Consider the following 14023-nt stretch of genomic DNA (forward strand, 5'->3'; position numbering starts at 1 on the left):
ACTTTTAATCTGACCTAACAAGACATCTTGAAGATGTTGTCTTGGGCTTTGGTAATTTGCATTTTTTTCCTGGATTTTTCTGGCCCAAACACACTATGATTGATTTGTAATATTCAGTAACAAGGAAAATAATCCTTAGTTGCAGTCTTACTGTAATACATTTTTTGGTAAATGTAGTTTCATTCTTGCATTGCAAACAAAAACAGCACGCTTGCTTTGAATTTAGAGATTTTATTTGCCGTTTCTGACACAGATTACAGTTCAATATTTCAGTTGATCATGTAAAGTCTTTACACGGTAGCAGTGGCATGGAAATAAATATACATAAAAAATACAAAACAGAAAAGTAACGCTTCCAAATATGGAAGAAAATTATTTTGAGCCGTGTTGCCTTAGTTTTTCTTCAGCAGGCTTGAAAATGCATCTTCTTTATGCAGAAGCCTAAATTGATGAAACTCGATGGGACAAAACAAAGTCATTCGTCTGTTTGGATTAAGATCCACTCTTGATAATTTAATGAACGTCAGATCATAACTTAGTTAACACAATTTTATTGCACTTTCCAGAACCATGTTAAGGAGGAGGCCAGTGGCTAAGCACTGTTACTGGAGTTAACCAAGCACTTTTTTTTTCATACAGATTATTTTCAATAAAAGGGATCAAGAGGTTGAGGGTAAAGAGATATGTGCATACAGTTAACATGGATCAGGCCGCCTTGGACAGGCACAAGACATTCACAGTTCTTCTCTACATGATGCATAAGTTCAAGATCATTTAGACTCTAAAGTTTTGTCCCGAGTGCTAGCAATAAAGCAGCAATCACTCTTAATCAGTAACGTCAAAAGAACATTGATATGCAGTGTGTATGTGTTATTATTGATGTGGGCCTGTTATTGCTGGTTAAACACTCAATGAGATTATGTCTGACATAAAGTTTAAAAACAGCAGATATAGATTAACACAGTCACTAGTTGCAAATGAAAATGAGTTGGGGTAAAACAAAAAATAAAACTGCCATAGAGGAAATAGAATTTCATTTAATCTAGTCATATATATATATATATATATATATATATATATATATATATATATATATATATGTATATGTGTGTGTGTATATATATATATATATATATATATATATATATGTATATATATATGTATGTATATATGTATATACTAAGTATGTATATACTAAGAAACATTTATAAGGAATGAATAATATATGAAGACTTGTATTAAAAGTACACGGTGAATGTTAGTGATTATTAAAATGAGGAAAACCTTTTGGTTTTGTAATAAAATATATGTAACTTTTTCTTCTTCTACACAGTACAGTAAAACTTTGATCTTCAGTTTATAGAGGACAAACGGGTCAACAAAAATAAGTTAAATTGTTTTAGCATATCCAAAGTTAACTGTTTGGTCCAAGTATCATTGCTTTGTGTACAACATTGAAATGCCATTAATCTATGTAAAGATATGAAACAGAGAGATATGCAGCCGTCTAATGCAAAGTTGCTGATGCTTAAAGCAGAACGCTTCACTTTTCTTGACCCTTGTTCCTCAAGTGCAATTGAGCAATCACAGGGAAAATATCAACACATTGTGAACTTAAATACAGCTTTAACATATGTAGACGTATAATGAAGGCATCACCCTTTTTTACGGCTTTATCGCCCTGGTCCGAACAAGAGTCCAAACAAATGAAATGGTCGTGTGGATTATGATTGAAAACGGTCTCTTCTTGGCCAAAGCTGCTGCCGCCGGCGCCATCCCAACTGCCTTTTGAACCTCAGGCACTTCTATTCATGTCACTTTCCCAGTAGCTGTGAGGTCCAGAGCCATCAGAGATTGCTTTATTACCCCAGAGTGCATCCATCCTTGGCACAAGTATATTGTGGTTTGGGGTATTTCAGGCAAAGGAGTGGGAACAGTGGTGTTGAAACGGGAGAGTCCCCATCTGTTCGCTCAAGTACCACACGAGATCCCTCAAGTCGAAACACCTTTCGTTGTCAGTTAAATCCATTTATCAGGACTTAATTGCAGTGTCCCCCTCAGACGGTCTGCTGCGGTGTGGTCCCTCTGCCAAAAACAAGGGCTCTCAATCCAGAGCGTTTGTCGTTCACCGTTTGCCGTTCACTCTTGGAACAGATCGACAAGAGATATTGGCGTTTACATGAAGAAGTGTTCTGCTGGAGGCGCGTAGGAGAAACCTGGGAAGGCTCCAGCTGCTTCCTTGACGCTGCTGGTCACCGTCAGGGAGTCGGTGCACAGGGACGAGGACACGGGCAGGTGGGTGAACTCCGGGTCAAAGTGTTGCAGGTCTGTGGGACCAGTCTGTGAAACCGCAGGAGGGAAGATTAGACAAGACACTGGTTGATTACCATTACAATACAATTAGTCAATGAATTGATTAGTTGATCGACAGAACAGTAAAATAATATTTTTGCAGTAAATCACTAGTTCCATCCTCTAAACTGAACATTTCGGGGTTTTAGACTTTTAGTCTGATAAAACAACCGTTTAAGATGCATAAATTGAACGTACCACTGAGGGAACAAATGGAGGCGTGATCTTCTTGGCCATCAGGTCATCCCAGTTGATTGGCGAGAAGAAGGAGTGGTACTTGAGCTCAAGCTGGAGGGAAACAGAAATCCTACATGAGCAGACTGGTAGCGAACGAGCTTCGTGGATCTCTTACAGTTCATGTAGTCAAGAGTCGGCACTTACAAAATCATCCTTCACTCCCAGCCTCTTGGTGCGGTCCTTCTGCAGGAGCCCCTCCAACAGTTCCCTGCCGGAGTTCGACACGTTTGGCTTGAGCACCGGCGCCTTGTGCAGGATGTTGTTGTACATCTCGGCTGTGTTGCGACTGTAGAACGGCGGCTGTGAAGCAAAAGCAGAGACAGACGAGTTTATTTGCCACACAAACAGAACGAGCGATTCGCACTTGCAGGCATAAAGTCACAGATTCCACTTACAAGTCCATAGAGCATCTCGTAGAGCACAGATCCCAGGCACCACCAGTCGACGGTGCGGTCGTACGCCTGCTTCTGGAGAACCTCTGGGGCCAAGTACTGCGAGGAGAGCAACGACAAAACAGTCAATGCAAGTCCAGCAATTCCAATTTGTCCTCAACTGCATTTCTGTGATAATGAGAATGAATGACAGGTCGAGATATTTGTTTTGTACCTCAGGTGTCCCGCAGAAGGTTGTTGTGGTACCACTGGGCTCAAGGCCTTCTTTGCAGAGACCAAAGTCTGTCAGGACAATGTGGCCCTGTGAGTCTAACAGGATGTTCTCAGGCTTCAGGTCCCTGTTCAGACGATAAAGAAGAAAGGATTCTTCAAAATACATCAAAGCTACTGTGTTACTCAAACCTATATTCACAGTTGACCACTAGGGGGCGCTGCAGGATTGCTCCTTACCTGTACACGATGTGCAGGGAGTGGAGGTAGCCAAGTGCACTCGCGATTTCAGCAGCGTAAAACCTGGCTCTGGGCTCAAGGAAGATCCTCTCTCTCTGGAGGTGGTAGAACAGCTGGAGAGGGAAAATAAAAAAGCATCTTTCAACGTGCACTTGATTGTGATGTTCTGAGCCGATTCAGTTTTGTGACACTGCGGCTTACCTCTCCCCCATTGACGTAGTCCAGCACAAAGTACAGTTTGTCAGTAGTCTGGAACGAGTAGTGCAGTCCCACCAGGAAGGGGTGCTTGATGTTCTTCATCAGCACACTGCGCTCAGCCATGATATGCTTTTGCTGAAAAGAGGGGTCATAAGATATTATACCATTGAGTACATTTATAACATTTAATCCTTATCTTTAAAAATAACCATGGTTAGAGATGATTTTTAAAAGGCCTACCTCTTTCTTCTTCATGATGATTTTCTTCTGCAGCACTTTGACGGCGTAGTATTTGGTCGATTCTTTGTGTCGAGCCAGCAGAACCTGTAACAGGACAAACAATTGCGTCAGCGATGGTAAAAGCCCAGCAGCCCTCAAAGGCTGAGCGGTATATAGCTAATAGACTGATGGATGGTGTTAACAGCAGTGATGGATTGAGATAAGAGTTAGGTCAAGCATAACAAAGAAGTCTCACCCTTCCAAAGCTGCCTTTGCCGATGATTTTGAGGTAGTCAAAATCACAGGGTTTGATCCTAATGTGGAGACAGAAAAGACAGGGAATTAAGATTTTTGCTGCATTATTCTTCAAAAAAATGAAGTTTTCAATATGTAAGGAGGTTTCAATATGTAAGGAGGTTTTATGAGTCTACTTACTGAGTCTCCTCAGCCAGTGAACTTCGTGAATGTAGGAACATCTGGAAGATTTGGAAAAAAATGCGGGGTGGGGGGGGGGGGATTATAAATACACTGCAAAGTTTTGGACAGAAAATGAGCCAGAGGGTCGGTCAGTAAACAGTTTGTGCTCACCGGACTTTCAGCAAGTTCATTATTGTCGACCTCTTCATTCTGATTCTCGTCAATTTTCAGGAGACTGTTCACTTCAACACTGAAAGAAAAACAAGAAATCAATTTTAATTTCAGAAGTGGATGGTTTTGTTGACAGGAGTTTTTGAGACTGAAAAGCTGAATGAACGCTGCCCGCTGGTTTGTGAATGACCGTCTGAAACCTCCAGACAGGTCAAGTTTAGGGAGGCCTCATCTGCGTGTTCCTACCTAACCTGTCTGAGAAAAAGCTCATTAAGCTGCTGACCCACAACAAGAGGGTTTAAGTGGGCTCTGCAGGACTGTGCGGTCCAACTCAGACCGCCTTTTCCCCCTGGAGCACCTGGAGGGAACAGATGCTGTGCTCAGGTATTTTCTTTTTCCAGAACTCAGACCCTGTGATCCAGGAGGGGCAGGGAGCCTGGGAGTTTGGGACGGTGCGAAGGGCCGAGTCATGTATCATGTAATAATTGAATTACTGGTTTAGCCTCATCCACAGGGACAGAGGGGGATTTGCTGGAGAGGTGATTAGGCATGTGGAGCGGTTGTTAACGGGCTCGTCATAAAAGCACTATTCTTACCCCGGCTTCTTGGACCCAGATTATAGTTTTCACAGAATGTCCTGCCAAACTCAGGTGGCTTATTGGATTGGCACACTGATCATGGACGGGCTAACAATGATATCAGTCTACGACGCAGAGGGCCAGGGGGGAAGTCACTGATGCCACCAAATCTAACATTTTGACGTGAGTGAACATCGCGTTGATTGTAAATACTTACTGTTGGCAGATGTGCGGGGTAGACACCAGCTTCTGGATGAAGTCATTCAGCCCCATTTTTCTCTCCTTGATGAAAGCTGCAAATGGAGGGAAGACGAGAGGGGGAACCATTCCATCCATGAGTGTCGTGAGGAAAAAGCATCACACATCACGCAGCGTCATTCAACACACACACACACACACACACACACACACACACACACACACGATGCAATTGATTCCGGAGAATAAAACGTATGTGATGGAGCTGTAATCTCCCGTGTGTGAGAGTTCCAAATGTCCTGTTCTAGGGCAGATTTGCGTCTTGTGCATAGATAGACCTCTAATGCTGCGGGCTTACGGGTTATGCAACCGCTCGGGTCACTCATCACTCAGATGCCAACAGTGGCGCGTAGCAGAGCGTCTTCCACTCCAGATTCGTATTACAAACGCCAAAGCATCACTTTTCTTAGCAGGTTTCTTGTCAGTGGCATATCATTTCAGGCGATTTATAGGACATTCTTAAACACAAAGTGGAACCGAGAGCAAGCACCCTGCAGTCAGGTTTGAATACTAAGCGGCGCACATCAAGACAACAGTCAACAGGTAGTTCACTGGTGAAGACGCATCTTCAGTTATGACTGCATTGTAATAATGTGTCGCTCACCGGCCAGGACGGTTACAATCCCCCTCATTTTGCAGTAAGTCAGATCGCATCCAGCTTCTGTCACAGCCATGTCGGACGATGGGCAAATATCCAGTGTTAAAAGCGGAGAAGGGAAACTAAAGTAGCTCCGGTGCACTTGTCCTGTCGCCGAGTGCGGCGCGTCGTGTCCTCTCTCTGACGCACGGTGCCAAAGACCCGAGCGCGTCCTGCTCCGCACTGCCGCTGAGCGACGAGCGCACCAGCCGGTTTATTTATAAAGAACACGTGGTACAGGGGAAGGCCACACCCCCACAGCCCCCCCCCCCTTTTTTAATCACCCGCTGTTACCAAGGCGACCACTTGGGGGCGTGACGTCACGGGATTCCGCCGCAACCATACTCTGGCCTGGAGGAGGGATGACGAAGAGTGCTAACCGCAGAGGAGGAGGAGGAGGAGGAGGAGGTGGGAGTGTGAAGGACCCCCTCCCCTGCCTTCATACTCCCTCCTCCTCCTCAGCCTCTGTCAATGGAAAACTCCAGCTGACTGTAACCACCGGTGCACACAAAGGGATTAAAGTCAGTCATTATGGAAGAGGAGGAAGAAAGGACTGTAGACTATAGCTGATAGTCTTTCAAAAATGTTTTTGGAGCCATTCGTTTTAGTTTGAAAGGACGAGGAGACGTGCGTGTCACGACTTCAGCTCCTCCGGCAACCGCTGCAATGTCTGACTACATACATGGAAATACAAACAACAATGCACAGACGGTCATCACGCGCAAATCCATACAGTTTCCACTAATCACTACGTGCTTGGCTCTGGATAAACACTGGTTTTCCAAGGACGATGAGGTCGGGGTTATGAAGGTTGACGTGGCACGGCCGCATTACATAAATTCAGAGAAATTGCACATGACATTGTGCTCATCTAGGCTTAGGGGAGTGATGAGAGCAGCTGTCAAAGAGACGGTGGTCCACTAACCCCCTAAGTTACATAACTGTGCCACATTGCAGACGGCCACACTGCCTGAGGAGGAGAGTGAGCCACATATCAATTGTTTTTTTTCTTTCAGACGTGGTTATCTGGCATCTGTACATTCAAAGTGTTTTTTGATGGCTCATAAGAGCCCTCGTGGCTTTTCAGTTTCATTGTCTCTTTTCCCGCAAAGAGAATGACACATTTCTCCTGTAACCGCTGCCGTCAGTGGTGCAAAGTCACCACATAAGTGTTGTGCGTAATCTTGTTGTTGAGTATGTCCATTTTCTGCTCCTCCACGTTTTATCAGCGGAACGCATAGTACTTTCTTCCCCTCCACATTTAGTTTATTTTACTTCTGCTTGACAAAGCCCCAGCCGTTGTCAACAAGACATTCTCGTGAAAACGATAAGCTGTCAATTATCTTATTATCAGATTTGTCTATAAAATGTCAGAAAATAGTGAAAAATGACCTTTAGAACTTCCCATGTCTCAAATGAATGTCTTTGAACGTCATGTCTTGTCTGTTTAACAGTCTTGAACTCAAACTTATTCAGTTCATTACAATATATGACAAACCAAACCATCAAATCTGGCATTTTTTCTTAAAAAGAATCACATGATTATCAAAAGAGTGGATTCATTTTCTGTTGATGAAGTGATCAATAATTGGACTCATTGCAGCAGTTCCCCTACTTTTACTTATGTGAAGGGTTTGAGCACTTCCTCCTCCACGTTTCTCATGAACATCTGCTTCAGAGATTCATTCATGCGTCCGCGGGGAACTCCTGGGCTTTGTCCCACGGTTTTGACATGTGACATTCATGCCAAATTTACGGGGAAGTGAGCCTCCACAGAACCGGTACTTCTGGCGCGGGTGAAAGAGGAAGTCAAGTGCCTTATCGGTGGCGTGGGCCCTGACAGAATCTAGCTGTGTGGCGAGCCGGCCCGTGGCGTATCACGTCACACCCTGGAAGGCTACCCGAGCAAACACTCGGGGCTCAGCGTCAGCTCTGTTTACACAGAATCACAGCAGATCGATTACGTGACACCGACACCTCTCAGGCTTTGTGTGAGGCTTCTTTAGTCCTCCTCTGAATTATTCAAGTGTATCGCGCTATCATCTCTGGTAACGTGCACAAAGATAAACATGGGCAGCAGGGCAGTTCCCTTTAACAGCACTGGCCCCTTGTCACTTCTGTCTTTGGTTTGTCTTGTTTCTGTTGTGATGGAAACAGTCGAGCATGTGACGGAAAAGTCAGGTGCACTGCAAAGTGAAGCAGACAGCTGCACGGAGTGGCGTTTCCCCTTTTTGTGACGCACAGATCACAAAGTGAGACAGAAATTGGACATTTTACGACTTTAGGAGTAGAATATGCTCGGCCATGTTTGGGCTACAACTAAAGATTGACAATTTCACTACGAATGAACTGCAAATGCATTAGAGATGCCATCTCTCAGTTTCTCCCAGTCTCTTTATAAATGACTCTCCGGTGCCAGAACTGTCATGTGTCACGTGACAGATAAATCAAGTTTTATTTAGCACCCTCACAAAAGCTGCCCTGCTTTCCATCACGCTGCCCAATCGTGCGGATGATGCCGAGGCATCACTTCCGCTCGCTGACAAGTGGTCGTGTGAATCACCTGCCAGCTGATCCCGTGAAACACTTTCTAACTCGCACCTGACAATAGACTCTCTCCCTCTGAGCCCCAAATGTTATGGATATGGACGGAGCCCAGTTACGATGACGCGTGCCTGCACTGTGGGCCTGCTGAATTTTCATGCAGCAGTTTGGTTTTTGGTAGACAAATTAATCGTCAACTGTCTGTTGCATGATAAAGAATATATCCACCCATCCCTCAGAAAATCCAGGTTGCCGGAAACAGAGAGACAAGAAGACGTTTGAGTCCGCGACTCGAGTGTAAGGGTTAATACCTGCGAGGCACAACATGGGGGCTAATCGAACAACTAGACGACTTCCTGCTTGCTGCTAACCTCCAGTGTTGTGAGTGGGAGGAAAGCAGAAGGTGGATAAATGAGTCACACTGGCAAACGGGTCCTTGGTGAGCAGCTGTGAGGCTGGGAGGACGGCTCTGTAATTACGTCGTGACTCTTATTGATCAGCTCCGAGGAGCGATCGTGGCCTTGTGTCTTTCACACCCACACACACAGTCGCGCTAATGTCATCGGCCCGCCGCTCTCGCTTCACAACCACACTTCTGCTCAAATCCGAACTCCCTGCGGCTCCTCTCGCGCCGCCGGCGTCGTTCTCTCGATGGCACTTCGCGTTATTCATATGCAGAGAACCTGCAGAGACGCGGACCGGAGGTTCGGCGGTCCGGGCCGACAGCGTCGCAGTGCAGCCTCGGGCTCCGGTGAGGATGGAGCGGATTTTGGCTCACGGAGTTCATATTGCACCGTCTATGTTTCCCTCCTGAATTCTCAGGCAGGAGATGAGATGGGGCTTATTCATTGTGTTTATTTATTTTCCCCTTCTCCACGGGGGATTAGATGGCTCCTCGTGTGCCTGCTTCATCAAATGGGAAAGAGGGGGAAAATGTTTGCTCTCTTGTGTGATGGCTCACACACGCACACTGCTGCCAAATGATTCTATAATATTTTACCTTCATTTGCTGCCAAGTAAGTGGGGATGGTCCTGCCTATTTAGAACCGCAAATCCTCTTAATAATTAAGATAATGCCACTGCTATTACTGCTATAATTACCATCGTGATGATGGGATGAGTTTTTTAATACTCTGGTATTAGTGTCAGTGTACTGGCGTTTACCCAGTTAGAGGTTATTTGCTGTGTGTGACTCTGTACTGCAAGTTTCCGGAGTATCACTGAAAGCTATTGAAAAAGGCACGTAAACAGTGGCCTACGTCGTGAGCCTTACTCCTCACACAGGCTAGCCTAAACAAAGCTAAGCCACCACTAAGTTATTCATTCGATCCGGTCCGTGGTTGTTTTTTTTGACAGTCTCGCAAATCCGGCGTGAGCCTCATGAGGTCAGTTATCAATTTGAGCTATTCATGTGGAAAACATCCACTGGAAATCAGTCGAGTTTTGGCATCTGAAACCGAACCGGTTAACTGTGTGAAGTGACTTTGACCTTCGACGACAACAAGTGGCATTGTTTTACGAATTTGAAGCAGGCGCCAACTCGTGGCCTCGCATCTCCAGAACCAACAACGACTAAAAGCCCGGTGTTCAAAGATGTCGGTGTGACTTCATGGCACATTGAATCTTCATATTTACTCAGGAAATGATTTTTCTGTAGAGGATTTGGTATGAATGTTTTGAACAACCAACATGTGTTTCCTTTTAAAAAACAGGAAATGAAAGCTCAGTGAGCAGTACCTTTTCGTTCAAGTGCAGTTTCTAATAACCTGTCAGTTGGTTGGAGTCTGATCCGATCACCGGCAGGGTAAATATTGTCTGCCCACAAAATACCCACTGAGCCTTTTCCAGAATGCAATGTGCTGGCTTTGTGAGGCCAAATATGTACACATGTCCATGGCATACACCCTAAACCATAAACAATAATACAAAGTAGATATCAAGGTTTGGTGCAGTGGTAAAGCAATACCTTTTGAGAAATACAACCAGCAGCTGGTTGGCTTAGATTTGCCTAAATACTGGAAACATCAGGGGAAGAAGCCAACCTGGTTCTGTCCAAAGGTAATATAATCTGACTTCAAAGTGGCTGGCTGGCTATCAATGTCCTCATCCAGCTCTCTGCAAGAAAGAAAGGAATTGTATATCGCAATATGTCGAACTATTCCTTTTAGGGTTCAGGTTTTTTATTAGAAAAGGGAACATTTGCTTCTCAAATTGTTCCATCTCAGCTCTCAGCCTTTCCATCTGTATCTTTGAAACCCTGGCCCATTAACGAACGAGAATTCTCCCATTTCTCTCAGTTCTGGTCACATTTTCGAGGCCTGGGAGTAGCTTTTATCCTCTCAGCTGACAAATGAGATGAGGAGCTGCAGGGTGGAGGGCGAGAGGCTCTGGGCTGGACTTTACAAAATCAGCCAGACAATAAGAGAACAGACGTAGAGAGAGAGAGAGAGAGAGAGAGAGAGAGTTCTAGATGAATCCAGTCCTGTAGTTGCCTGTGTTGCCAAAAAGCTATGTAAAGGCAACGACGTCATTGGAAGCGGGGGGAATGCAAAAAGGAGGAGGGGATGGTGTCGTTGGTAAAAAAGTCATAAATACAATACAATGCAATAGCCACATGATGGAATAGACAAGAAAGGAGAGTGTTTAGGTGACAGGGTGTCTCGAGGTGCGTCCTGCTGTGCTCTGCTGTGCTGATGAGCGGCTGCACATTCATCCCTGCACATCTCATAACGCAGACGGTGAATTAAAGGAGCACCTACCTATGAAGGATTTCTTGCCGGTCTTCATGTCCTCTCTCCTGTGGGTTTGCTTGTATTTGCTACCGGGCACAGAGTGTGCGATGAATGAACGCCTGTCAGGGCTGCAGAGCGTTCAGGTGATTGAGTGCATGAGAGACGATGCAGCCCTCGTGTGAATATGCCTCCCTCTTCCTCTTCCCTTCGCCTCCACTGCAGCTCCGGGCAGAAAAACTCTTTGATTCACGGGCAAATAACTTTTTTTCTCACCGCACTTCCCTCTGCCCTTTTCTTCCTCCTGTCGCCTCGGCTGCTCTGAGACCAAACAGCCGAAACCAAAGATCCGTGACGCACCTTCCTCTCTGCACCCCCTCCCCCACCACCCCCACCCTCATCTGTTCTTTCATCCACCTGGCGAGCACGGAGCAAAACAAAAGCAGGTATCTGGTTACTGCTCCCGTAAGGGTGGGAGTCCCGCCGGATGGGGAAACGAGTCTCCATGACAGGGGAACCACCTGAGGAATACAGAGAACGTTTTTTAAATCGGCTTTTAATTGGCCGCAACTGCACAAGTGACATGTTCGCTGCTCATCAGCCTCCTCTGCCTCCTTCATTTGCTGTCTCTCAGGACGTTCTGGGGGTAAAATGGCCTGGTTAGTCACACTGACAGCCCTGATTGCTTTGTTTTGCCGTCTGCCTCGGGCTGTGGGCCACTAGATACAATGAGTGTGCCATTCGACGGAGACAGAGTTCTGCGGGGGTTGGCGTACAGGAGCAACAGCGGCATCATTGAAGAGTGACTCCCAGGGAAGTGCGGCATTGAATAATAAACATACTGTATTGAATTTACATAGATTGCAGCATGTGACTAATCTAATACATCCGTTTACAACATGAAAAAGCCCCAAGAAAGATCACGGAGTGAAATCAATTACTCTTATAGTCCCCACAAAAGCTAACTTAACAAATCCTGTGATGAATTAAAAAAATAATTCAACAATATGTGTATTAGTAAGATATTTTTCCATCAAGAGATGTTTCCAGTGTGAGTCTTCATGATGGTGGTGGAAGCTGCTATCTCACCCATCACTCGAGTCTTTTGTAAACCACCATAGTCAGGAGGTGATTTTTCTTTGTGAGAACAAAACTGAATTGCTGGTTCAAGGGGTCACTGTGTAATCAAGACTCTGACTGAGGAAACATGCATACTGACGATGTGAGGCATTTGGAAGCTCCTTCACTCTGCCCTTACTGACACTGCATCAAAAGCCTGTGGTGGTGCTGCTGCCGCTGCCCCGCTGCTGAAACACAAACTGCTCCCACCACCAACTAACGAGCATTATTTAAATTCAGAGAAAGAGACTCTCGCCGAGTCACCTAATATCTGCCGCCCCGTGTTGAAACGAGGCGACCTCGCCAACAAACATATTTTTGCAGCCTCGCTCAATCACCTTGAACAACACTGCACGACACAGTTCGCAGGGAAAGCGAAAGCAAATACAGGCGAGATATCACGTAGCCTGAGAAAAGGACTGCGGGGATGTTTTCTTTGGACACAGCCCGTGTCTCCATGATGAGGCCACACTTTGACTGGACAGATTTGCATGCAATTCAAATTGGGGGCAGCGTGTCGAGCAGGGGACGTGTGCGACCGACGTGAGTCGGTGTGAGAGCGAGTGATGCAGATACGCGACGTTGCAGACGTGTGGCATGTTTGTCGCTGACGCTCGCCGGGCGTCATTGCGGGCGACTTTAGTTGACAGAGGAAAACAATAAGTCGTCAGACGCAAGTGTTAAAGCCGCATTAGTCTCGCCGCGAGACTCGCGCTGAAACCTCGCCCCAGTAAACGGACGTAAGTGGAAGTTGCTGTTGGTCATATTACAGCGGAATTTGCATGACACATTAAACTGATATGAAAGAGAGAGAGAGAGAGTGATAGGGAAATAACTGGTTTATAGGGATTATTATCAAGGCTCTCTTGCTGGGTTAAATTAGAAGACCAGTACCACTCAAAAAGGAAAGTAGTGCTTGCACAGTGATTTATGTGCTGGATTACTTCCTGGTGGGTTGCAGTGACATACACCTGCAGAGATTTCATTCTGTTTTTACAGAGCCATGCTTGTTGTTTCCCCGTCGTTTCCAGTCTTTATGCTAAGCTAACCGGCTGCTGGCTATAGAGCTGCACATTCTACTGAACAGACATGAGAGCGCTTTTGATCTTCTGAAAAGGGAATACATGCATTTCCTAATTAGCGAATTCATACGTGAACTCCACTCCATCAAAGGAAGATTTTTTTTTTCTTTCTCTTAGCTTTTTTTTTTTTTTTTAATCAAACAAAAATAACAAGCAGTTGCTTTTTCCTTAGTTCTATTTTTCTGTTTCATCCCTTGGTTTTGGAAAGTTGGTCGGTCGTGTTCTCGGTGCCCAATGCGGCAAGAATTTGTGATGAGGGAAAAACCACAGAAATACCCCAAGCCGATCCCCCTGTTGTGTTTCTTTGAAACTCAACTTTGTCAATGGAAGGACAAAGGACCTGTGCGCAGGAGGCCAGAGGAGGCGAGGGATTGAGATCACTCTGTCTGTACAGTGGGTCACTCAGCGAACAGCCCCGGCTCAACCGTTGCTATCCTTAACCTGATTAGCTGCAGGTCAGCAGGCATGTTGGAGAGAAATCTGTCAGGTGTGCGTGGTCCACGTCATACTCATGTTGCGGGGACCAACATCAGAACTACAGTAATATCATGGGGTCCCCATAACGCTAATCGTTGAATTTCAAGTTGAAGTCGTGTTTTAAGTTGAGGGTTCATCAAGTAGTAGTTACAGTTGAGTTTAG

General features: G+C 45.5%; 1 protein-coding gene across 2 annotated transcripts; it reads right to left on the reverse strand.

The window, feature by feature from the left end:
* Positions 1-215: 215 nt before the first annotated feature.
* si:ch211-195b13.1 (STKc_SGK domain-containing protein) lies at positions 216-11506 on the reverse strand. Of its 2 annotated transcripts, none has more exons than XM_047330249.1 (13): positions 11213-11506; positions 5232-5307; positions 4437-4515; positions 4284-4324; positions 4105-4162; positions 3870-3953; positions 3633-3764; positions 3432-3544; positions 3196-3319; positions 2985-3080; positions 2734-2889; positions 2551-2640; positions 216-2340 (listed from the first exon to the last, which is right to left on the reverse strand). In XM_047330249.1, exons 1-13 carry the CDS (start codon positions 11238-11240, stop codon positions 2176-2178), a joined length of 1242 nt encoding a protein of 413 aa, XP_047186205.1. In that variant the 5' UTR covers positions 11241-11506; the 3' UTR covers positions 216-2175. The 2 variants fall into 2 exon arrangements, with proteins under 2 accessions (XP_047186205.1, XP_035476752.1); XM_035620859.2 differs by lacking the exon at positions 11213-11506 and adding an exon at positions 5877-6120.
* Positions 11507-14023: the final 2517 nt, after the last annotated feature.

This window comes from Scophthalmus maximus, chromosome 22 (genome assembly GCF_022379125.1).
Source record: "Scophthalmus maximus strain ysfricsl-2021 chromosome 22, ASM2237912v1, whole genome shotgun sequence".
Taxonomy (NCBI): Eukaryota; Metazoa; Chordata; class Actinopteri; order Pleuronectiformes; family Scophthalmidae; genus Scophthalmus; species Scophthalmus maximus.

Coding starts and splice junctions, on each gene's coding strand:
- si:ch211-195b13.1 (XM_035620859.2), bottom strand. CDS start 5,946: ATGGCTGTGACAGAAGCTGGATGCGATCTGACTTACTGCAAAATGAGG. Junction 3,954..4,104: donor GCAAAGGCAGCTTTGGAAGG/GTGAGACTTCTT, acceptor GTCCTGTTACAG/GTTCTGCTGGCTCGACACAA. Junction 3,545..3,632: donor ACTACGTCAATGGGGGAGAG/GTAAGCCGCAGT, acceptor TTCCCTCTCCAG/CTGTTCTACCACCTCCAGAG.